At 42.1% G+C, this 26,029-nt stretch overlaps 1 protein-coding gene across 1 annotated transcript in view; it reads right to left on the bottom strand.

Annotated features, from left to right (window-relative positions):
• The window catches only part of wdr7 (WD repeat domain 7), a 132,135-nt gene extending 109,337 nt beyond the window's left edge, over window positions 1-22,798 (bottom strand). The window contains exons 1-14 of the mRNA XM_083793512.1: window positions 22,674-22,798; window positions 18,991-19,158; window positions 17,202-17,308; window positions 16,706-16,784; window positions 16,304-16,478; window positions 15,393-15,469; window positions 15,152-15,271; window positions 14,707-14,852; window positions 13,439-13,541; window positions 5,889-6,036; window positions 4,667-4,782; window positions 3,778-3,910; window positions 2,177-2,397; window positions 326-521 (exon numbers count right to left, since the gene is read on the bottom strand). Coding sequence (XP_083649638.1) covers window positions 326-521; window positions 2,177-2,397; window positions 3,778-3,910; window positions 4,667-4,782; window positions 5,889-6,036; window positions 13,439-13,541; window positions 14,707-14,852; window positions 15,152-15,271; window positions 15,393-15,469; window positions 16,304-16,478; window positions 16,706-16,784; window positions 17,202-17,308; window positions 18,991-19,149 — 1,780 coding nt within the window. The 5' untranslated portion in view covers window positions 19,150-19,158; window positions 22,674-22,798. The remainder of the gene's footprint in view (window positions 1-325; window positions 522-2,176; window positions 2,398-3,777; window positions 3,911-4,666; window positions 4,783-5,888; window positions 6,037-13,438; window positions 13,542-14,706; window positions 14,853-15,151; window positions 15,272-15,392; window positions 15,470-16,303; window positions 16,479-16,705; window positions 16,785-17,201; window positions 17,309-18,990; window positions 19,159-22,673) is intronic.
• Between the last annotated feature and the right edge of the window lie 3,231 nt (window positions 22,799-26,029).

The following is a 26,029-nucleotide window of genomic DNA, read 5'->3' as shown; positions in this document are numbered from 1 at the left end:
TTCAGTATAATGGTGCACAAAACGTTTTCATGTCAAGGACCCCCCCCCCCCCCCCCGTACTGGAGATACATATTCTGCGTGACTATTCTGTGACTACAGATTATATAATTATTTAGCAGATCTACAAGCTCACAATGCGTCAACAACATCAATACAGCATGGAATCGGGGACAAAATCGAATCCAACGACAGCAAAACATTCTTTAGTCTTGGGTCTGCGAGGCTAAACATCATCAAATGGTGGTCCGTGGCGCAAATACAGAATAAATAATGGGCCTTAATGTGAACAGGGTTGAAAAGCGCTGTGTGACGTGGATGAACGTACCAGTGTCCATCTGCCAGACGTAGACGGAGCCGTCGGAGCAGCCCACGACCAGGTAGTCGTCGGCCGGACGCCACTTGATGACCTGGATGGGGAAGAGGTGTCTGGACGCCAGCATGATGCACTTCCTCTCCCGCAGGCTGAGCAGGCCCACCGAGTGGTCGCTGGCCACCGTGCACACACAGTGCTGCACGCGGGTCTGCACGGGAGAACCAGAGCAACACGCTCGTTTAGACCTGAGACCACATTTATCTGATCTACAAAATGTCTTCTAAATCATCGTTTTCTGAAAAACCTATGTTTTTATGTCGGTGATATCACAGCTTTTAATTAACGCCCGTCAGTTGCCAAATATCGCGCGTGTGTGTGTAATCGCTTTATATGGATATGAAACAGTCTTGCTAAAATTCTACTTTTAGCCCCGGGCTGGTTGCCTGGCAACGCCAAATATGTATGTATGTATGTATTTATGTATGCATATTCCAAGATTGCCAGGAGCTTGTATGTCTGCTATTTTTGAATAGCCCAAAAAAGCCAAATATAATGGTTAACGCTGACAGTGTACACATCATGTACAATTCCATCAGGACATATTATGGATTATAAATCATAAGAATGAGCTTTAGGCTTCAATGTAGGCACTCCCTCCCTCCAGGTTTGGGGATAATTTTATCAGACGCGGTGCATTGGTAAATGCCAAATATGTTTGATTACAAAGCTTTGGAACCAGCTGACATTTTGGTTGGGATTTATAAGTAAAGGTTAATGTACGACAGGTCAAATCTCTACTCGCATGAGGAAATACCAGCTACGCCATTCCCATGGTGACAATGGAATTAGGGCTTTGTTAGCATTTCATCATAATGTCATTTAAAAATAAAAAGCATCCTCCTTTATGAGAATGGAAAGTCTGTCTGTCTGTCCAACACCAGACCTCCACAGCAAAATAGTTATTAATGGTATTAGTAACAGCACAGCATTGCAAAATCTCTAAAACCTTTATGATAACATAAAGTGTTTTCACTGCAGTGCTAGTATTTTACCTGTAAAATGTTCACATGCACTCCTTGGTAGCGTGCTGGTGCGGTCCGATTCATTTGTTTATTTTCTAACATTATAGTACCGTACTTTATTCTCGCAAGATAGTGATAGTAAGCATGCAAGACTGTAACTTTAAGGACTACATGCAATGACCATGCATGTGTTGCAATGTTGCCATTACTACCTACTAGGATGTGTCGCTCCTACACATTCTACCCCTCAGCTTTCTAGCCGTCTGTCTCTCCTCACACTGTCCTCACACTGTCTATCTCTCAGCTTTCTAGCTGTCTGTCTCTCCTCACACTGTCCATCTCTCAGCTTTATAGCCGTCTGTCTCTCCTCACACGGTCTATCTCTCAGCTTTATAGCTGTCTGTCTCTCCTCACACTGTCTATCTCTCAGCTTTCTAGCTGTCTGTCTCTCCCACAGTGTCTCAGCACTGCTACTGGCTGTCCTAGTGTAAATAAAGACATAAAGTACGATGGAATGATGAAGAGCTAGAGAGGACAAATGAAAAGAACAAGGGATAAACTGTGAGAGAGTTGTGTGTGTGTGTGTGTGTGTGTGTGTGAGTGTGAAAGAGACAAGCAATGTACCAAGTTTCTGATGTAGTGCTGTAGTAAACCTTGACCATGAAACCTGAACTCTACTTCACTCTGTCTCACATGCATGCACACACACCACACTCACACGCGCATGTCTCTCCTACACTATGTCCCTCTCAGCTTTCCTACCGTCCGTCTCCCCTAAATCGTCTCCTGCTCAGCTTTCCTACCGTCTGTCCCAATAAAGGAAAGAAAGCAGGAAACTTACACTGCAGTTTTCTGGTGGCACAATGATCTGTGTGATCTCTCCACCGTGGACACAGAAGATGTGCTTCATCTCCCCGGTGAAGATGTCCCAGACGATCACAGAGAAGTCCACCCCTCCGGACACCAGCGAGCGCTGGTCGTACCGCGGAGAGATCTGGTACGGGTAGAGGACACACGTGACCTTGTTGCGGTGTCCCCGCAGGGTACGATGCGGGGGCCATCCTGGGAAGGACGAGAGAGAGAGAGAGAGAGAGAGAGAGAGGGGGGGGGGGAGAGGAAAGGGAAAACGGTGTCAAACTCGCAAGGCAAGCGATTCACAACCTGTGGGCCGTGAGGATATTAACCCATTCAGGCCTGACGTCGAAATAAAAAATGTTAATGATTTTTCTACGATTTTTCAAAAAATAGCAGACCTACAAGCTCGTAGCGCGCCACCGAGTGGCACGCTATGAGCTTGTAGATCTGCTATTTTTCAATAGCTAAATTATAACATAAATTTTAAAACACCAAAAGGGGTTCCCGCCCAAAGTGGGTTATGAAAGGGCCCCCAAATATTTGTCTAAAACACTAAGAGTACAATGATAATATAACATTAACACCCTGATCATCCGGGGTATTTGGAACCATTAAATCAATGCACCCAGCGATTTGCCGCTTTAGAGCCCATTCCAAGGTGGCACGGCGCCATCTTGGAAGGTGCTAGAATGTAGCTAGATATAGCCAAAATACTAGAGGATCGGCAACCAATGTAAGTATGATTACTTCTAACGCGACTAGCGACGGGACCGTGATGGGCTGTCAAAAACACAATCTTTGGTTAGAATTGGAAGCATTGATTTAGATCAAGAGTTATTCACGTTTTAAGATTTTCGATCCCATCCATTAAAATGGAGGTTGAACACTTTCGATGAAATCCCAACCGGAAATGACATCGAATGTTGCCCAATCGCCGCTCACAGGCTGTAGACTGGTGCGGTAGGTTATCAAACTCGTAATGTTCCATCTTTTGATTAATCTCCGTTCCTAGCGCCGAGCGATTATTTGATAGGGCGGAGATCTCCGTCTTGGCCGCTCAGAGTGTTAACACTCCAATCGCCCAGCGCTGTGATTTAATAGATTAAATAACTCCGGGCAATCGGAGTGTTAATAACGTTTTATGTCAAAAGTGGCACTGTATTTTTTTTCCTGCTTCAAAACCTTGGAAATTACTTCATTGCGTTTGTTCCACCCATGAGCCCATGAGCCAAATTCTGTATTTTAAAACAAAATGCCAGACGCCAGAGGATTCATAGGAATTTAAAGTATACTACATTAGTTCCATTGAACAAACACAATCGAATGATTCATTACAATAAACATGCTCCGATAATGCCCGTGGGTGGTCTCACCCATCTGACCACGAACGGCTGCCGTGTTCAGATGGGTTGGTTTTTGAACATCTTTGAAAAATATTGAAAGTGTTTGACAAAGTTTGAGAACTACTGACTTAAGGTATTTGTATAAAGCTCCTCGGGTGTGTTTTGGACACACCTCTCTGCAGCATGTGTTAATGGCTTACACACACAGACACACACACACACACACACACACACACACACACACCTCTCCGCAGCATGTGCTCTCCCTGCAGCAGCTGGACGATGGCGGTCTGCGTGGCAGGGACCAGGATGATGCTGCCGTCCTCCCTGCCACACACCAGTCTGCCCTGCGACGGGATGTACACGCTGGCCGTCACCTGCAGGGGGAGACAAACAACACAGCACAACACAGGTGTGAAATCAGCCCTCAACTGCTTCCGACATACAGCATACCGACTATGCATCCAGCAAGCTGATGAATGAATATCAACATCCTAATGCATGCTAATACTGGGGGGTCAAAATATGACAGGCAATTCCTGCTGTAAAAATATGACCCCCCCCCCCCCCCCCAGTCAAAAAACACTTTGTTTGAAATAGACACTCATGCTTTCTAAGGTGTGATTTGGGGTCTCGAACCCAGAAGGTATGGATTGAAAGTCTATTGACTAACGATTCTGTAATGCGCACTAGACATAGGAGAGAGGAAAAACAAAATACCGTTCTATGTGACTCATGGGTGCTTGTAATATTTAAAATCAGCAGACACCTAAAAAGAGGATTAAAACATTTAAAAAGTAGAGAAAGCATTACTAAAATAAGAGGAAAAATATACATTCTGTAAATGTATGTATGATGAAGAAGAGGAGGAGCAGACAATAAAAGAAAGAAAGAAAGATGAAGTGGAGAAAGGGGTGAAGACAAGGAAGGAAGGAAAGGGAAAAGAATAATAAAAAAGTGAAATGAAAAGAGGCAAAAAAAAGAGGCAACGTTTAAGTAGTAGAATAGTGAATAGTGAAACAGCTTACAAACAGGTCAGCAGATATTGATACAGACAATGAGAGACGTGTTCTTTGCATTTCTGTTATGGCATTCACCCCCCATGTGATAATGTTCTCATTTTAGAGCCACACCTTAATGGGCTCTTCTCCTCCAGGCATGACACTGAGCTGGTCAATGATCCCGGCCGACAGAGGAGTCAGTTTATCAAAGGCCTCCTGAAGGCTGATGGTGGACGACACCTGGAGCTCTGCAGCGAGAGAGAAAGGGGGACAGAGAGGGGAAAAGAGGGGTGTGAGGAGATAGACATGGGGAATTAGAGAACGACGGGGCAATTTACAATTTAGGCATTTAGCAGACGCTCTTAATCCAGAGCGATTTACAGTAAGAAAGTACAAAACAACGTAATACAAATACATAAAAATAGTCAACCATGATCATAAGTAAACTAAGAGCCTCACATCCATCTAACAGTATATCTGCACAATGAAACGATAAGCATACACGATTATCTAAATTACATTTTAGCCTTTGAATACACCTGCTAGGTCATCGAGGCTAGGGCAAGTGCTACGGGCTAAGGTAGAGTCTGAAGAGGTGCGTTTTCAGACTGCAGAGAAGAGAAGAGAAGAGTGTCCCTCATTCAAGAAAGTAATACATTTACCAAAACTCAAACTCTAGCTTCAGTATTGAAACGTGCCACTAGGTGTCAGTACTATTCCACGATTCAGACAAATAACTGGTTTTGACAGATAAAGAAAATCCACAATGAATCAATTAAAGTGTACAGGGAAAAGAGAAGTAGAGCACCAAAGGTAAAGTTTAGAATAGAATAGTCCCCACTTCCTTGGGGTGGGTTTTGTCACATTATATGTACTGAATGTATATACTGCATGTACATAGGTGAAATTTGACCTCTGCATTTACCCATCCTATAACAACTAGGAGCAGTGAGCAGCCATTCTGGCACTCGGGAAGCAATCAGGGATTAAGACTTAACACTCTCAGGGACACGCATCGACACATTGCTGGCCTGGCCTGACATCGTACCTGGAGAACCAGGGGCTCTGGAGAACCAGGCTCGGGCTCACTAACCACTCGGCGAAAAACGATAAAAACATTAATTTACACAATGATAGCTGTCAAACAAGTCTATGAAGTTTATCTATGAAACAAAACAAGGTTAATCTGCAACACAATTCTATACAAGGAGGCGTGATGTCACGAGGCATCACCATATATGGAGGCGTGACGAACAAAGGGAGATTCAGGTTTTCATAGTAAACTGCGACCTATGGTCGCAATCAAAATGTCCTGTCAGAACCAACACCAGAACCACACCGTGCTACTGCATACCTGTGGCGGCGCTCAGGGGCTCCAGCGGGGAGGCGTCAGGAACGCTCCACAGCGACAGCCTGCCAGCCGAGTCTCCCTGAATCAGCAGCTTGTGGAAGGGCTCCCTCCGGCCATAGAAGAACCTCGTCACCGGGGGGCAGATGAGGAGCTGGGGGGGGGGGGGGGGGGGGGATGCGGGACACACACATGGGGTTACAAATAACACGTACTCGGTACCTCCGACAAGACTCTGGCCTGGACACCACCGGACTGCGAGCACCCCAAATTGTGAATTTCATATTTTGTAGACAACTATTTTCCCAGGTACTGTAATGTGAATGTTTTTGTCGGTTTGGCTCTCTCCTTCCTTAAGAGCTTGACATCGTTACTGTTGGGCAGAAACCTAGATACGAATTCTAACTGTTGTTTTTTCTCGTAAATTAATGCTCTACTACTTGATCATACTACAATGTCAAAACAAATAAAAGTAGTAGATCCACAAGCTCGAAACGTGGCGCTTTGTAGATCTGTTACTTTTGAATTGGAATCCTGAAAAGTAACAGTTTGGGACAAACAAGGTTTCCACCCGACAGAGATGATATACTTTCTTGTGCGTGTAGCAGATCTACAAGCTCACAACACGCTGCTATACGTTGTGAGCTTGTAGATCAGGCCATTTCGGGAGCGTGATCCGCTCCGGCGCACACCTACTGTAAGTGTAAGATCCAGGTACATACAAACCCACATATCAATACACATCCACACACTACAGGGAGAATGAATGAATCCCTGCAGGACAGTATCACCTGGGAAATTATTCTACAACTGGAAATATTTTCATGCTACTTTGAATGTTGTACTAATGTTCTTTGACTCGTTTTGTCACAGCGGGGCTGGGATTCAGGCACAGAGTGAAATTGAAAACACAAAATGAAAAAGAGGAAAGAGCAAAAATCATGAAAGTAAAATTATAAAATCCTGGCATACAGATGTATCCACCGACAATGGCTACAACTATATATGTAAAGGGTGAGTTTCCCTTTGTGTGCTCGAGCAGTATCGCGGACAGTGAAATCAGTCCATTACAAAGAAAGGACCATTTGCAAATTCAAGATCTGTAGTTTCACTCCGTGATTGTTTAAACTCAGAGAGTGAAGGGTCGTCCACATCAAGAACAACAACTACTGTGTGGAAACGTGTTTGGGGAAACTCACCAGTCATACAGCTAGATGACATTAAATAAAGGAAGGCATAACAGGAGAGGAAAATGCTGCCATGAAAAGACCAAAACCAGACAAACAAATGGCCAGGGAAATAAATTACTTCCGTCTAAATATTTCAAACTGGCCAGCTATGATGTATACGGCAGGAAAGGTCTGGTTAAATGACCAAAGTTGGTGGTTACCAGTCGGTCAAAGATTCAGCAGCACCTCGTCAACCACTCTGATGTCAACCTTCTTTTTATTTCATGCATTTCTTCCCCCAAGGTTACGGTTTTTCATATAAATTATCTGGAAAAACTCTGGATATACACAGTTTGGACTAAAATTGCAGAGAGCTATACAACAATGTATAAATCAGGATTATATATATATATATATATGCCACAGGCCTCTGATTTTGGTCTCCCATGATCAGTGTCCTCTCCTGCATTCTCTTCCTATACCAATCCCTAGTTCTGTCAATATCATTATAGTTTCCCTTCTGTAAAGCCTTATGATTAATCTGAGGGTCGGATTGTAATGGAGGAGATGGATAGCAGGGTAGCATACTGGAGCTTTTGCTTTGTTGTTGTTGTTTTGCTTTAAACAGGACTATCCACCCTAAAATAGAATTAACATGCTTTATTCTTATTATAACATCTTCTATCCTAAATTTGAATTTGTGCAAATCACCCAAAGTTTTTAACATCAAAGATTACAATAGGGATATAAGTAAGTATAAGTAAGTAATCCTTGCAGAGACTTGAGGGCCATAGAGCAGGAGCCTATCTCCTGTTTCAATAGCGTGAGGCAGCTTGATGCACAAGTACACACGCCTTACTTAAAAAGAGCTAATTGTAACAAAGCTATGTAAAACTGTACGGGACCAGGGACAGATTCCAACTAAAGTTATGCACAAAGCGTATTGAACGTCCTATAGTCACACAGGAAGATCAGGTCAGGTCTATTTGAGGGTAGATTGTCCTTTCAGGGTCCTTGGGGATAACTACAGATGCGGCTGGACTTCCAAGACAGTGGGTGGGTGAGTAAGTGATCTGGAGAAATTGTCATGCTATGACAGGGTTTGCTACAAGTGCTGCTACTACTGTAGCAAATTACTGGCTAAACACTTGACAGTACAGTCCACACAGTATGCATTTTACCACATTAAATAATCCATACTCTCAATTAATGTGCTAGAGATATTACTTCAACACACTTTTAACCGAAAATACAATTGCAATACTTGTGCACAAGGATTCCCGAGTCCAGTAGTGTGCCTATAATCAAGTGTGCAATGCAATAATTGCAAAATGGTTCATCTACAATGAAAGAAAAGAATGTCAGGCATCTAAGGTTATTTTTTCTGAGAAAGATATGGCTAAACAATGCCAATATTACTATATATATATATTTCTATATTTAGTTTGGATATGAGCATCATGGATTCACAGTGATGGTAAGCAGTGGAACCTTTTAACTGAGGCGTAGTGAAGCAGTGAATGGTGAAGGGTCAGTTATTTGCAAATCATCCTAATGGTACTTTCAGACGGGCATCGATTTACGCAGACGTTGTCGCCTGGATCAACAACAGGTCTGCTCCAGAGGGGCGCGACAAAGCAGGCGTAAAAACTAAATGCTCAACAGAATCCAGGTCTAGTCAGTCGCGGGCGTGTGCACCAAACGAGTGACAATTTCACGGGACCGCGCCCACCTAAATATGCTTGCGTTGTCTCCCCTAAACGTCTCTGTGCGACATTCGTGCAGAAAAATTAAAATTAATTAGTAGGTGCGTTAATCGCTGCCCATCTGAAATTACCTTAAGTATTGTAAGGATAATGCAAAGTGCCACCAAAAGAGCTTTTTTCCTGTGCTTTGTAAACACACACACACACACACACACACACGCGCGCGCACAAGCGGGCACCAACAAACCAAATCACATCTTAAGTTGAGATGTGAATAAAAGGCTAAATATTAATGAAAATAACGTTTAAAAAAAGGCACACAAAAACAGAACTAGAGTGAAGAGGAGTGATTGTGAAACCAAACGAACCTGGGTCAACCAGCATTTGCAAAAACATTGCTTCGGTTTGTTTTAAAGTATTTTGAGTAGTTTGCATATTAATTTATCTTATTTCTCTGTGCGACTATACCCGCTCAGGTGCGTACAACGGTGTTGCTTGCCATTTTCAATCCGCAACCCCGTGGTACGATGGAGCATAAATTTGCCATTATTGTACCCGACACGCACATGATGCAGCAAACACAACCTACAACATGGCACCCCAGGCAACATAAAACAAATGTTGACAATTTATCAAATGCATTCTGACCCAGGTCTGATAGTCATATAGCTTGTACACCATTTTCTCTTTTCAAAAGGATATCGATAACTGATGCCACTTTGGCTGCACACCAAAACAAATTGACGTACAATACTTCTTCTAATCAGATACTTGGCTAACAACGCATGCTAAAACGTTATCATAATCTCAATCTCCTTGGTTTGTCATGATCTCAGGGATTGGGGAGGAGGGTACAAAGCAGCTTGGGGACTTTGCATGCGTCTTCACAATGAAGACATTATGAGGGAGGAGAATGGTGCTTTCAGGAGCTGGAGAGGGAAATTTGTTTTAGTGGGAAAAGAGCATGGAACAGGGTGAACCAAAGAGAGCCTGGGATCCTGTCCGTCGGTCGGTCAGTCAGGCAGGAAGAGAGAAAGAACTTAAACGAGAGGAGCAAACAGAGTGAGATGCTAGCTCTTAGTCATTCACTCATTGGCCAGCCTTATACAGTAGGTCTGATTTATACTTGGTTGCACAGCAGAGTTGTGCATCCAAAATAACCGATCTACAAGCTAGCAGCTTATAAATAGACTGTTGTCAGTGAGCAACACCCACATGTGGCCAAGTATAATTCAGGCTTCAAATCTATCGATATATTTAAATGTTAAATCTAACTATCCATCTACTTGACGACTTGTATGCTAGTGTCCCGATTCTGGGTATTTCATAATAGCTGAATGAATATATGGCTATTAAAAAATATAAAAAAGGGAGGCGATCCGATTCCTTTTACATTTTGTTCATGGAAATGGCTGTATCTCTGGTGTTTTCTTCAACTGTGTTTTCTCTGTGAGGCATGCCGTTTTCAAACGCCGATAACTCCAGATACAATAAAGATACAACGAAAAAGCCTGGCGAACAGGGGGGGCTGGCAGTTAATGCATTATGCGAAAATAATGCATGGCACATTAGAATAAGCATGTTTTAATGACCAGGCCAACGGCACCTCAATGAATTAGACTTTTATTTGATATGACGATGTCTTCTGCTCCTCATTCCATAATTTGTATACTTCATCATACGCCTATGTCTCGAAGATTTAAAAAATATATATATTTTATATTTTAAAGTAATTAAGTCTTTATCCTTAATGTTACTGTAATGACAGAGCCAAAGAGTGAATGTCAGAGTTTTCAATGAGAGCACCCTCAACTGGTTGGAGTGTGCTCTTCTCTTCCCGAGTTGTCACTTTCTGGCAAAGCTGTAAATCTAAGAAAAATATATGTATACATTTATAACAAAATCTGTATAATAATAATAATCTGTATATATATATTTATTATTATTGCCCATGTCTATATCATCCCATCTAATCTCTCTGAAAAGAGATTAAATACAACAAAATATGGGAAACAGACACTGTTCTGTCAATGGAGCCTCAACTCCAGTCATAATGTTTGCATACGCTCCTAGTGAGCATATATTTGTTTTCATCATACAAAACCAACCAATCTTTCGCTCACTTTAACCATTTAATCCACGTTTTGAAAATAACATATTCAATATGTAGTTAAGTTACAGCCGAGGCCCAGAAAGTGAAAACTCCTCTCTACTTCCTGCCAGTGGTCTGTGTGTTTTTGTTTGCTTTCTTTGGGGCTTACTGGCGCCTCTAGAGGCTGGTGGTGGTATAGCAGCTCGGGGTTGTACAGCTCCAAGTCGCACCCGCTGGCAGGGAGGCACACGACCTCCTCCTGCTCACCGCCTAGCCACTCCCACTGGGAGGAGGGCTTTAGGGGAGGCACGAAGGAGGTGTGGGGGGGCGGGGAGCATCAGCGTTCAAAACAAAAACGTTAAATGAAACAAAAACAGACAAATTAACACCAAAACAGACAATAAATTAATCCACAGATAAGAATTACACAAACTACGACTTCTGAAATCAAATCACATATGCACAAAACAATGAGATTAAGCTTCAGACACACGGACAGGCACAAGAATGTATCGACTGTCCTACGGGCATTTGGCCCCGACTTGCCTGAAAACACCCACCCCACCCCCCCCCCCCCCCATATCACATAACTCTCCAGTGTTTTGTCCCACCATGTTCTCAGATAGTGGTATAGATTAGAATGTTCACATAAAATAAAAACTGGCCAGCCTATTTTCAGCTCATATGACCTAGATATAGTACATTTACACAACAATAATGTTTGGAGTATAATATATATATTTAAAAAAGATAACTGGCCTCATCCATGTGTATGAAGCCAATCCAGTTCTGTGTCAACATTGTTGGGGGATGTTTTCTGAAGACTGGGACCAAAGCCCATCATTTAACTTTGTTATAACATGTACATTACTTTTTATGCTGGTAAGAATATATAAAAGAAAATCACCAGGGCTCTTTGTGCTTCTAAAATTACACATCAAATTTAGTGCAGGAAGGGTCAATTTGCTGCAATTTGTATTAGTTCCCCTGCCCCCATTCCAGCATATGCTTAGGTACTGAGATCAGTGAACGCGTCACACATTCTTGGTCTGGGTAATCATCGACATTAAGAAAAATATGATTATGTATCTATCCCCCCCCCCCCCCCCCCCCAACAATTGTGAAGCCTTAATTGCTTTTGAAAGGTTTGATTTGCTTTTCAGTCAAAAAGCAACATCATAGTTACAGAATACAGACAACATCTACATTCTTCCTGGCTACAGTCTTCGGATTAACCTTATAATAGGACGACTTTCACCCATTTTCAACCTATCTTTATAGAACTGGTCCCCCACTAACACTCATTACAATATGGTACCATTCTTGTCTACTCTGACCCCTTTTCCACCGGTTGGAACCGGTTCAGTTCTTTTTGGTTTTTAGTCCATGAGCCAGAGCTCCAAAGTTGGTGGGCAAACTATACCCTATATTAAATTGTTTATAGGATCAATACAAGTAAATTAATACATGATAACCCTTCCACAGTAGTAGCTTTTTCATATTTTTGATTATTTTACACATTTTCCTACATAATGCCTCATTTGCATATTGAAAAATGTATTACAATAAATCATTGTCTTCGTTTATGTACTCAATTGGGGAAGTTTAATGGTGATAACAATCTAATATACGTATGGTTTTGCACACTGAATTCATAATTAACGTTTCAATTTTGGAGCTCTGGCTCATAGACTAAAAACCAAAAAGAACTGAACCGGTTCCCACTGGGAACCAACCGGTGGAAAAGGGGCCAGAGTGTCTCTGTGGACGGTTCAGAATCCCACCTACCAGTGACTTCATTGATTGGGAATCCAAGCTCATAGAACCTGCAGGATCTTTATTCCTGGTTAGCGAGTTAGCATGCTCAAGGGTGGGAAACTTAGACAATGGAGGGCCATTATATTTGCACACTCACTCCAGAGGGCCACATTACTGTCGTAGCAAAAATAGCCGATCTACAAGCTTAAAACGCATTTGAGCTTGTAGATCAGCTATTTTTGCTATATTTGAATTGAAATCCTGAATATATTTTTTGCTATTTTTTAATTGGAATCCTGAAATGTGACACTTTCTTTTGTTCCATTTCAAATGAATTTAGTTAGGGCATAAGAAAACAGAATAACATTTTAATACTAGTAATTAGCTGAAATCAACACTGCGCAAAAAATAAGGTTTACAGTTATGTATAGTAAATGTAAATGAGACGTTATTTCAATACATCAGTATTGTGTGGGCAGCATTAAGAGATGGTAGGGGCCGCATGTGGCTCCCGGGCCACCAGTTGCCCATCATGTATGCTATAATAGAAGCCCTTGTTCCCAAGTTATTACAAATCTAAATACAATTTAATAAAAAACTGCCTAATGATGACGTTACTGGTATTCGGTTTTCTGAAGTGTCCACACACGGACCCAGTAAATTATTTTAAATAGTTTTATCATGAACATTATTAGTGAGGACAAATGATATGAAGATAGGTTGAAAATGGGTGGAGTCGTATCTTATTTATTAAGATTAGGTATTAGATAGTAGGGTTTCGATCAGAGACGGCGTGACACACTGACAAACAGAGACAGGAGAGAGGCTAACCTGTTTGTCAGAGCGGTCTGCAATGCTGTACACCAGCGGAGGAATGGAGCCTTCCTTGGTCTTCCCAACATCACTACGGAAATGCTCACTGGCAGGCAGACAGCTGGAACACACACACACACACACCACACACACCACACAATGTTTCTGTCAGCCAGACATCTCTCGTCTCTCTATATTCTACCTTTATATGGTTGTTTTTTTTTGTACATTAAGGGCCTACTTGGGCATACTACGCACTACAGCATCACACAAAAGCATCAAAAGTAGCAGATCCACAAGCTCAACATGAAGCTCAGCGTGAAGCGACGCATTTTGGGCTTGTACATCTGTTACTCACAGTATGACGTTGAAGTTGAAACCTTAAAAAGTATCAGCTTTGGACATGGTTTCCACCTGAGAGAGACGTTATGTTTCTATTGCTATACGTTTTAGCACAGCAATTTTATAAATGCCATTTCTTTGAACAGAAAAGAGAAGAGGTCGCAAAACTCATAGTCACGACAAAAGATGACCAATGTTTCGACAATAATGCCTTCTTCAGGGTACGAGGGTTAGTATTGGTCATCTTAAAGGACCACTTCACCACTTTGCAACCTATCTTCATATAATAGGTCCTCACTAATAATCATGAAAAAATGGCACGATTTTTTTCTACTCAGTCTGTGTCTCATAGGAGGGTTGTGGGCAGTTTGGAAACAGTCTTCCCTAATCATCAATAGGCAGATTTTTTTTTTAAACAAGATTTCTTTACAAAAATGTTTAGATTTTCATTATCGTGAGAACGATGGCTTCCATTTTTCGCATTGCAACTTCAGGACTAGAAAGCCTGCAGTTTCTATTAGCTTGTATTATGTATTATTTATGAACTGCCCACAGCCGTCCTATGAGACACAGACCGAGTAGAAAAAGAATTGCGCCATTTCTTCATGATTATTAGTGAGGACCTATTATATGAAGATAGGTTGAAAAGTGGTGAAGTGGTCCTTTAAAATGAAGTATTTGCATCGTGCGACCTCTGATCTTTTCTGTTCAAATCACCTCCCCACTGTTGGTGTGCGCTCCTAACTCTTTGTTATAAATGCCATTCATTAGGCCATATTTTTTCACTGGTCCTAAAGTCTGAGTTGTACTTAGTATGACCTCACAATGAGTGTTGCTCATCAATGTTGTGAGCTTGTAGATCGGCTATCTTGATAATAAATAATGTTCGCCCATTATTATTATTATGATGCCAGAGTTCATGTGGTCGAATGAACAGTGCTTACCTGGCAGGTAGTTTGTAGATGTAACTACAGCCGTCTTCGGTCCAGATGATGACTTTGTCAGCAGCGATGAACTCCCCTCCGGTCCAAGACTGATCTTTCTCACTGGGAACTGAGCACAGCAGGGAGTAGTCCCCTGCGTCAAACACCTAGAGCGACACACACAGAGATACAGATAAGAATTATCGTTATCGCCCCGAAGGATATTAGTCTTCAGTCTGTTCCAAAAGTAACAACAAAATAACACATAAAGCACAAAACAATATTTTGCCAAGTCAATACATATATGACGTAGTCAATGTCGCGAAATTGTCAATACATTTAGTCATGATAGTTTTAGTCATCGTAGCTTAGTTCTTATTTAGTTTTTATTCGGTGAAAAAAAAGGTAGTCAACGAACATTTTTCATCATAGTTTCAGTGGAGGAAATCAACAGTAGGCTTTTTACCCTCCAGTATTTTGAGCAGACGACCAGCAGACTGCTCTGGGTGAAGGTGCAGAAGGAGATGCTCTGGCATCCCTGACAGTAGATGGGCTTCGACTCCTCCTCAAACACTGGGTCTAAATCCTGAGACGGAACCCAAGGAGAGAGAGGAGATATTAGATTAGAATCAATTACCCCTGGGATGTATAATTATCAATGTATCATACCGTTTACTGTATGCAAATTACATTATTATATGCCCAACCTGCATCTTGCTGACCTCAGCAGTCACGATCCACACCTTCAGAATCCCAGTTACTGACACTGCAACTACTGTGTCCTCTGTAAGGACAGACAGAGACAGACACACAGAGAGAGAGCCACACACACACACACACACAGATGGATGGGGGATATATAAAGAGACAGACATTGAAATGGTCTGTATGTCAGTAACACAGATTTTAGCCGTTTGCTTCGCCATTCGTTTTACTGGTTTTATGACTGGCTGGTTGGCTGCCTGACTGACGCCATAGTTACTATGTTGTCTATTAAGGGTCACCCACTTCCTGGACCCCAGGAATAAGTCTCCACTACGGTGTAGACTAATGGGGATCCTTAATAAACTAAACTAAACCCACACCATGATAACTAAATGAAATTATAACTATAATGATTGAGCATCCCCTTCACACTGATGAATAATAACATTCTACAAACCGTGCCGAGCATGACACTGTAAATTCTGATGGATTTTGAAAGGCTGTCTGTGTTTATCGAATCGCTCTGAAAGCGATCCTGATTACCGGCATATCGTTCACCACTGTCGTCATTATCGTTGTGGACTCCAGCATCCACTTGAGGTAGGATGATTTTCAAAACCATTTGTAGTTATCGGCTTCAAACCGCAAGTCGGTCCACGGAAAAATGTGACGTAAGACTTACATCTCTGAGATACATACTGTACACAGTAAAGTCCTCAGTGTTACCTTCTCTCTCCGAGTTATAATTACACATTGATATATTAACCCGTTTAGACCTGAGGATGCGTCTGTGTCGCCTTCTAACTTTGAACCACTTTAACCATTATTTGAAACTTTTAAACTATTGAAAAATCATGAAGATTTTACATCTTTCCATTTGCCTGTCGGCTTTGCAGCCGTCTGTCTGTCTTACCCTGTGTGCGGTGAGACCTGATAATGCTCATGGAACTGATCCAGTCAGGCGCTATCTTGGACACCAGGGAGTAGAGGACCTCCAGGCTGGTGGCGTCCACCACAAGGATTTCTGGGTAGTGTCCGTTGCACAGCAGACGCCCTTCACGCTCAGTGCCAATGGTGAAGTGATAAAACTGGACAGCGAGAGATGGGAGACAGGAGGAAGGGGTGGAAAAGAATAGGGAAGAGGAAAACATTCAAGCAGGTGATGAGAGGGGAGATATATATTTTCATGCAACAATGTATATGTTGTTGTTCATCCCCTTCCCCTTTCAAAGCCCTGTAATTTCACTCATAGCGACTACTACTGTACATTTGTGTGTGTGTACATTACAAAAGGTAAACAGTACAATGTTTGTACCTGTATGGTGGTGTGAGCACAGGCCAGTTTAGTGAACTCAATACAGCGTCCATCATTCACATCCCAGAGGCACATCTCCCTACAAACACACATGGACAAATAAGACTGATTTATATTGATGACATTTTTTTTTTTCACTTAATTTTTATTGATGAAAAGACAGACAAAAAAAGAAAAAATGAGAAAGACAAAAACAAGGCTGCATTTTTCATATTACAAGATACATTCATTGAAATCCTCAAGCATTATCGCTAGGCTGAGAGAAGAGATCCCACTTTTCCCACTTTTTATAGAACTTATCCTCTTGTAGTCTAAGTTTGATGCCATTTTTTGACAGTATGAATTCTTGACAGTATGCTCAGCAATGTATCAATCTGAAATACGTTTCAGATTGAAGCAAACAATCAAACAATTAAACATAATATACACACACATGAAGTTAACTGAACTTTGATTAATTTAACCATTTAAGCCCTATTAATAAAGCAGCACTTACCCACTCTCTGAAGCACTGACAATATAGTGCTTGTCACTGCAGGCGCTGGCCTTGGACAGACAGGTGATAGAAGCCGTGTGACCAAACAACATGGCCCGGGGACAGATCTGGACAGAAGGACATTGATATTATTATTATTATTAGATGTAGCAGTATAACTAACAAGGGGTGTAACGGTCATGTACCGTACCAGTACACATCTTCCTATGAGACATCTTGTGTGTAATGTTGCCCTGGAGGAGGCGCTACAGAAAATATCATGGGGTCACACGGGGTCAATGGTTATAGTAAAGATGGATCATTTAGGAAGATCCTTGTGCTAAGAAGTAGAAGTAGGTCGGGATTGGCTTATTATCTGCATCAGCCAGTCCCCGAAACAACGCTGAGTTGGCTTATTGTCTGCTTCAGCCGGTAACATGTGGGAGTCTGTCCCCATAACAACACTGAGTTGGCTTATTGTCTGCTTCAGCCGGTAACATGTGGGAGTCTGTCCCCATAACAACACTGAGTTGGCTTATTGTCTGCTTCAGCCGGTAACATGTGGGAGTCTGTCCCCATAACAACACTGAGTTGGCTTATTGTCTGCTTCAGCTGGTAACATGTGGGAGTCTGTCCCCATAACAACACTGAGTTGGCTTATTGTCTGCTTCAGCTGGTAACATGTGGGAGTCTGTCCCCATAACAACACTGAGTTGGCTTATTGTCTGCTTCAGCCGGTAACATGTGGGAGTCTGTCCCCATAACAACACTGAGTTGGCTTATTGTCTGCTTCAGCTGGTAACATGTGGGAGTCTGTCCCCATAACACTGAGTTGGCTTATTGTCTGCTTCAGCCGGTAACATGTGGGAGTCTGTCCCCATAACAACACTGAGTTGGCTTATTGTCTGCTTCAGCTGGTAACATGTGGGAGTCTGTCCCCATAACAACACTGAGTTGGCGATGCCCGGAACCCATGAATTTGTGGTCCAAAGGCGAGCACTCTACCCGGACACGCTAGATCCTGCAAGAGTGTACTACTACTGTACGACTATAAAGGTTGATAAATGAACTAGATTTGCTCCTGATTTGTGTCCCTGAAAAAAGCCATTTTAGTATAAAGATCATGGGAATATTCTGTGGCTTGTCACGATCGAATATTTAGTTCAGTGACCATGGGGCTAAAGAATAGTTCAGAAGCTGTGTTTATGTGCACTCTTCCATTGGAATTACTAGACTCCAACCTGCTACCACTCACTAAAAAGGCATCCACCTTGTCGTACATTAGATGCTGTATTTATCATAGGTCTACTCTACAGTAGATCATGAGCTGTTTAACATCCATTCTCGCACAACAAACAGCATAATTGTAAAAATAAAAGCCAACCCATTATTTAATTTGTTGGTTCATTAGTTTTGCTCACTGTTATTCTGACACACACATTCAGACACGTTAGGTTTAAATTTTAGGTTATGAGCATGCAGAACGCGGCTCTAAAACGTCCCTTTGAAGTCTGCAACACGGCAATGCTGTTTTTTTTGTTTAGACCAGATAGGCAGACAACACTTTCGAGAGGACGGGAACAGGCTTCAATGTAGTTATTAGTCACAGGCTCTAGTTAATACTTTTCATTGGCTAAATATTAATAACACCCACAGAGAGACTTAACCACTTGAAATGACAAAAAGATGCAATATGGATTGGAGATACAAGGTTTCTGCCCGACACCCAATATCTTGTTTGGGACACTTACTGACCAAAAATGAGATTGGAGAGAAAATGTGACTCATCATCATGGAAATTGTTCTTCACCTCTAGTTCCGGAGTCATGTCCCACAGACAGATCTGTCCATCATGGCAGCCGGTGATGATGGTACTGAAGTCGTCCATGACCAGCAGGCTGCTGATGCAGTGGGTTGGGGCCGTGCGACCCCAGAGCACTATGGGTAGCACCAGACTGTTCCCCGCCATTATGGTGATCTGTCCAGACAGCAGGGATGGAAGTGAGAAGAGAGAGATAGAGAGAGAGAGAAAAGCAAAGTGAGTTAATTGACATTCGCATGATTGAGCTTTTATGTACTGTAGACAGCATCTTTTAACCCATTAAGACCCTACATAATGTCTTCTAAATCCTATAATCATTTTCTGAAATGTATGTTGCTATATCAGTGGTCCTCAAACATTTTCATGTCGAGGCTGACCCCCAAAATGATATGTATTTAGCCGTAGACCCCCCCCCCCTCCTCCAACTTGCACATCAGGAGCAATTAAGGGTTCAGCGCATTACTCAAGGACACTTGAGCTCTACCTCCACTGCCGCCCCACTACAAGCTCATAGTGCAGCACGAAGTAACATGCTAGGAGCTTGTAGATCTGCTATTTTTGAATAGCCAACGTATCAAATAATGGTTTATAAAGTGGTTAAAATCTAAAGTGACACAGATTCTTTAAAACAATTAATAAATACTAAATACTTTTAAACAAGTAATAACTGTAAGCAAGACAGAAATGTATCATTACACTGACAAACCAATAGCATAGCTAGCATAAACATTAAGAAAAGAGAAAAGGGTACAGCTGAGCATTACCCATTACTATAAGTCTTTACATCTGCTTAAACGCAGTAAATGACTCATCATCAGCAGATCTACAAACACACGTTGTGCCATGTCCTGCTGCCTGCTGCATTATGTGCAGGTGGTATGTAGGACCACTGAGTGATTTCCAACAAGCACTTCCAAACTCTTAACACATACAAAAATAATCAACTGCACAGAATATATTGACAAAAAAAGTAGCCCACGAGTTATAACATTTTTATAAAACAAAAACTTGCAGATACAGAGAGGATAATCCAAGCTTTCCGTAAACATGCTCTCTAAGATTTAATCTGCGGCGTGTGACGGCCTTTTTTTGCTTGAGATATTCTGAATTCGGGAACTTTAAGTACCTATACATCCCGCTGCGAATATCTCCTGTGGCGCGGAAGCCGTTAAGTATTTTTAATCTTTGTTTGACCGATTTGGTCGCTTTATTTCTTCTTGTTTGTTTACCGTTTATTGTACCGCCTCCCGGTGTGCGGTTGGCTTGTGCGGCTACGTCCCTGCCTCTGATCTGCTCTGTCATAGCTATAGCGCCACTAGCTAGCCAGATAGGCGGTACAGGCCCAGGCCGTAGCGTAACGGTCTGGGCACCGGACTGGTAATCCAGTCGCAGTGTGCCGCGGGTTCGACTCCCGGACCCGACACGGCCTTTACTGCATGTCATCCCCCCATCTCTCTCCCGTTTCCTGTCAGCCTACTGTCTGTCCCTTCAAAAATCAATAAAAGGCGTAAGCTGCAAAAAAATATCTTAAAAAAAAAAAAAAGATAGGCGGTACAATGAGGTGTCAATAAACAAGGAAGGAAGAGAAGAATCAAAGCGACCAAATCAGTCAAACAAAGATTAAAAATACTTAACGGCTTCCGCGCCACAGGAGATATTCGCAGCGGCATGTATGGGTACTTATACTTCACATATTCAGAAACCCTCACACGAAAAAATGTCGTCAAAGAGCGCAGACAGGCCATAAACACGTTGTTTATGTTTTATGTATGGCTGCGTACCAGGTGGCATGGTACTGATGCAACAGGACCCAATGCACTGGGTCTAACAAATGTCAGAAACTTCAGTAGCATTGGGTTCTGCTTAGAGGGCTAACCTAGGACCTAGGTGACACTTCCCATAGAGAGCCCATTCATCCAAACAGAAAAGTCTCTCTAATTATATTAAAAGCCGTCAAAATCACCAACATTGCAGCTGCAGGGAAAGCTTGAATTATCCTCTTTCAATCTGTAAAGTTTTTGTTTAATAAAACATTTTATGAGCTACTTCCTGTCAAGAAATTGCTTGCAGATGATCAGAGTATGGAAGCGCTCGTTATCAGTAAAGCAACCTCCTGCTGCCTCCTGCATTATGTGCAAATGCAAAGCAGGTGGTACACATGGGCCGTTGAGTGATAGTCAACGAGCACTTCCAAACTCCAGCACTTAGAAAAAAATCATCTGCAAGGAATTTCTTGACAGTAAGTAGTTCATAAAATGTCTACGGTGGATTTTTATGAAACAAACACTTTACAGATTGTAAGAGGATAATTCAAGCTTTCCCTACTGTACAGCTGCAGTGTTGGTGATTTTGACGTTGTTTAATATAATTAGAGAGGACTTTTCTGTTTGGATGAATGGGCTGTCTATGGGAAGTGTCACCTAGGTATCACCTTGCTGGCAAGATGGCTGCGGTCTGAATAAAGAGAATTGCAACCCTGCAATGCCAGATAGGAAAAATAGTAAGCATTCCTTTTCCCCAGTATCTCATCTACCGTAGATGCTCCCACACACCGACAGATAAAATAACTAACAACCAGTAGAATTAATCCTCATTTATCCATTTGTGTCTCAGAGCATACAAATGTAACCAAATAATTGTGTTACGGTACATTTGTACAGTCTGGGTTAAATTGTACTAGATAGTACTTAGATGAAATTGTGCATCCTGTAAGATTAATTAACACTGGCACAAGCAACATGCTGACTGTTTAATCAGTCTTTCTGCTGAGGTCCAGCTGCTGAAGTGACAGACTGACTGACACAATCAGATATTGATTGTACCTTATTTGAGGACCATATGGTGACATGGGGGATGGGTCGGGAAGACCTGGGACCGACCCTACGTCCATGAAAATGTATTTTCCAAGGGGCCTATAGTGAGTCAGTCCAACTAAAGAGGCTCCTACAGTATGTCGGCCTAACACACAGCCATGCACCATTCAAATGTTAACCACTGCATTGTGTTGCATTATTGGCTTTATTAGTTAAGGTTACCATCAGCCAACCAGGTTATTTTAGACAGGGTGTTACATCAAACATCAGTGATTCTCATAGTGGGGTCCGACCGTCCGAGGACCCCCAGGGGTCCCCAGACTCCCCACCAAGATGAACAACAGTTTACAATTATGCCTTGTGCGTTTTATCTTTTCGAAAATAGCAGGTCCACAAGTTCACTAACGTGATGTGAGTGTGAGCTCAATGGGGAGATATTTAGACACATAAATATTTTCAAATGGGGGTCCACGGCCACATAACATGGATTTTGGGGGGGTGTCGTGAAGCAAGCCTTACCAAGCTGTCATACATGACTGGTCACACTGGTGGTCCAGCCGCGCCAGCCAAGGAGGCTAGCGAAGCTAACGCTATTCAAGGCTAAGGTTACTTGTTTCAAATTCAAACCATACGTTAATAATAATCAACAACGCAACCGCTTGGATTAATTGAATAAAAGCGTTTTTACGTTTGATGTTTGCACCCAAATGAACTGTCGGGAGAAGAGAGGATGCGCTATTGAAGTGGTCAAAACGTTGGACCTTTAAATAATACACCTGCAATGTCGAGGCTTCGGAGGTTAGCAAATACAACAAAAACACCAAATACTACTAGTAGTGAATAGAGGTTGGATATTACCAGGTGTTGACGAGGGTCTACTGAAACATATTCCTATATTGTTGTCTTGAAGAAGTGGGGTTCGTTGGCGTATTTACTCTGTGGCGTTGGAATAATAATCCTGTCGTGATAATGGAGTTTGTGACTGAACATCTGGTCAGCTGATCAGAGCTGGTCAGCTGATCACAAGCAGTGTTGCCAGGTCTATGAAAAGAAAAAGCCCAAAAGAAGCGACTCGGCAGGAGCCCTTTATACATACATTTTGATTTTCTTTTGATAAAATAAAATAAAAATCTTGAAGAAAATGGCGAATATGTTCGAAACATTTTAACAACACAAATTATATATTGTATCTTGTCCCTGCCATGCCATAACATATTTTCAGAAGGGGGGTGGGGGGTCTGCAGACAGATGCATTAATTTGCTGAATGTTTGAGAACCACTGATATAGAACAACATTTAGGAATATAACTTAAGCACTTTAGATTAAACAAGCCCAAAGAAAAAAACCTGCAACTGCCGATATTTCAAGCAATTTAGATAACACCAAAACCAAAGTCGCGTATAATAAGAGGAATGGCAACCCGGCTGCAAGACATACGCAGGGTGTTTGCTTTTACCTGATATCACAAGGGGAAGGCAGACACACAAAACATCTCCCAGAAATAGCATTTATTTTCTATCATTATCATTCATCATCATATCATAATATGTTTTACAATTTATAGTTATCTTCCGGGCTACACGTGATGTGACCGTTCCGTATGATTTCCTAACGCTGGCTGGCACCAGAATGACAAAGAGCCTGAATATCACCAGTGGCAGTTATAAAGGAGAGGAGGAGACTAAGGTAAAAAATACCCATGCTCACATAAAAACCAGGGCATCTACAGTGGGAAACCACAAGAGGGCAGCAGAGATCTAATCGGCCTGTTGTGTGTTTTCAACCTGTTCATACTCAGACCATAGACCATCTTTTGAGTGGTGCAACCACTCCAAAGAACAGCAATGTCCCTATGTCCACGTACCTGTCTGTACCTACCTATGTCTGTCCCCCTATGTTTAGAGTACCAGTAGGGGCAAATGTGGCGCTGTTGTGCTAGAAACAGAGAGAGATAGTGTTGCACTGTTGCCTGCTAATTACAGAGAGGGGGGAGAGGGAGAGGTGTCTGCTAAATGCTAATCCCATTATCCCCCCACACAGTAACTGTCATTTCTCGACCGTTTCGGACGCGGGACGGCTCGCCGGAACTGGGGCGGCACCCTGGACGCGTTCCTGTGGGTCTGGAAGTTCCGGGGACCCGGCCACGGCCCACCGGGGACCCCCACACGGAGTTGCAAGACACAGGTGAGATTTTTTTTAAATTAGCTCCCTTTCTTGTCCAGGTTTTAAGTTTTAAGTTTGGCTTTTGTTACGTGAATTCAAGCAATTCAATCAAGCAGGCCTTTTGGCATGGGAAACATATATATGCATTGTGTGAAATAAAACAATCAGTCAATCAATTGCAACTTTGCAATACGATACATGTTGTTTTAAGAAACAAACGGTCAAAATCGTTGACAGATATTGGTAGGCTATATATTTTCGACCCTCTGCCTCTCTATTGCCTATAGTTTAGTTTTTTTTTTCAGCCTTAGTGATGGAAAAAGTAGGCTACTCACATTTTTAAAGTAAAAGTATCAAGATACCTATACCCTATTCGCCTGAATCAGGGACTAGATTATTTGACATGCAATGTTCTTTTTCCACAAATGAGCTCGTCTTGAAAAATGGAGGTCGCCTTATAATCAGAGTCGTCCTATATTCGGGACAAGAAAGAAGTTAGAAATAGAAACAAGTACATGTGCGGTTTTTGATTGATTGATTGAAATATTTATTAACAGTTTGTAGAATTTATAGTACATTTTAAGCACAAACTCAATACAAAGACTGTTAACTGTGAGTGGACGACCCAATTAAGCATTACACTTGTTTACAACAGGGTCCACATTGTTCAATTCATCAAAACATTTAGAGACATACAAATAGACACTTCTATGTAGCTAAAGAACAGAACAGGAATTCATCATATAGGAAGCAAAAAGGGAAAAGATACATTTACAGTGAGGGGAAATGGGGCGGGGGGGGGGGGGGGGGATTCAGATTTTACATAGGCCAATTTCGAATTCAAAATGTACTTAAAAGTAAAAGTACCGGTAGCCTACTCAATCAGCATCTTCAAATCTGAGGTCATGGTTCTCTTCTCAGCAGGATTGCATGGATTGTACAGTCCAAGTAGGGAATGAGACATTACCCCAGGTGAAGGAGAGCAACATTAGTAACTTCCTTCCGAGGCGTTCCAAGGCCAGTGAGTGATGTGATCCCTCCATCTGCGCCTTGGGCTGCCCCGGTGTCTCCTCCCAGTGGGACACACCAAAAGTTGGACATTAAAAAATCACACCTGTGTGAAGTGAGGTTGCGCTCTTATCATCATACGTCATCAGACTTCATCTCATTCTGGCCAATCACAATTTGCGTCGTCACTTTGTGTTTAGTACACACTTTTGCCTTAAATGTTTGTGTTTACACAGACTCTCAAAGCTGGACATAGGAGGGGCTATAGTGCCCCTCAAGAATTGCTAACTATACATTTGAAATGATCCTCAGACAAAATGGGGCTGTGTGAAACACACCGACATGCACATGACCTCTCCTTCAGAAGCAGTACATGATGTGTTTACAGTAGAGAGAGTGTATGGAGGGGATTGCTACACAGTGAGGTCATCTGTGACAGGCCCATACAGGACACAGATGCAGACAGAAAACCCCTGGTCAACTGTTTCAGCTGCAGCTAGACTATCATTTTGTGTGCATGTGCAATCGTGTGTGTATGTGTGCGCGCATGTGCATGTTTGTGCAGTATGTATCCAGTCATTAGATGTCTGTGGAGTTTATTCCAAACACATTTGGCACACTCATACATTCAGCACATCTGTTGTTGTTGTTGAAGTAAGCAAAACTGTATTTTAAAAAAGTATTAAAAAGCGATTCGAACAAAACCTCTTAACACTTGAGTGTGATCGAAGTTGGTACTTTGGACTTTATTATATATTATATAAATAGTAGAGTTGTCCCGATAAAAAAGTAGTATGAGTATTTACATTTTTAGTACTCGCTGATACCGAGTACCGATATGAGTACTTTTTATTTTTGTAACCACTTATTTTACCCCATTTTTCTCATATATGCAAATGGTACTCTGATCTACACTAGTCAGTTGTCATTTATGCTTGTAGATCGGCTGTTTTTGGCGATTTGCTGCAGTGTTGGGTCAGACTTGCTCCCGTTGCATTCGTTCAGAATAGTGTCAATTGGATGTTTTGGTCCCCGGTCAAAG

The sequence above is a fragment of the Protomyctophum parallelum genome (assembly GCF_964188405.1).
Source record: "Protomyctophum parallelum genome assembly, chromosome: 21".
Lineage (NCBI taxonomy): Eukaryota > Metazoa > Chordata > Actinopteri > Myctophiformes > Myctophidae > Protomyctophum > Protomyctophum parallelum.
This window is presented reverse-complemented; position numbering and strand designations above follow the sequence as displayed.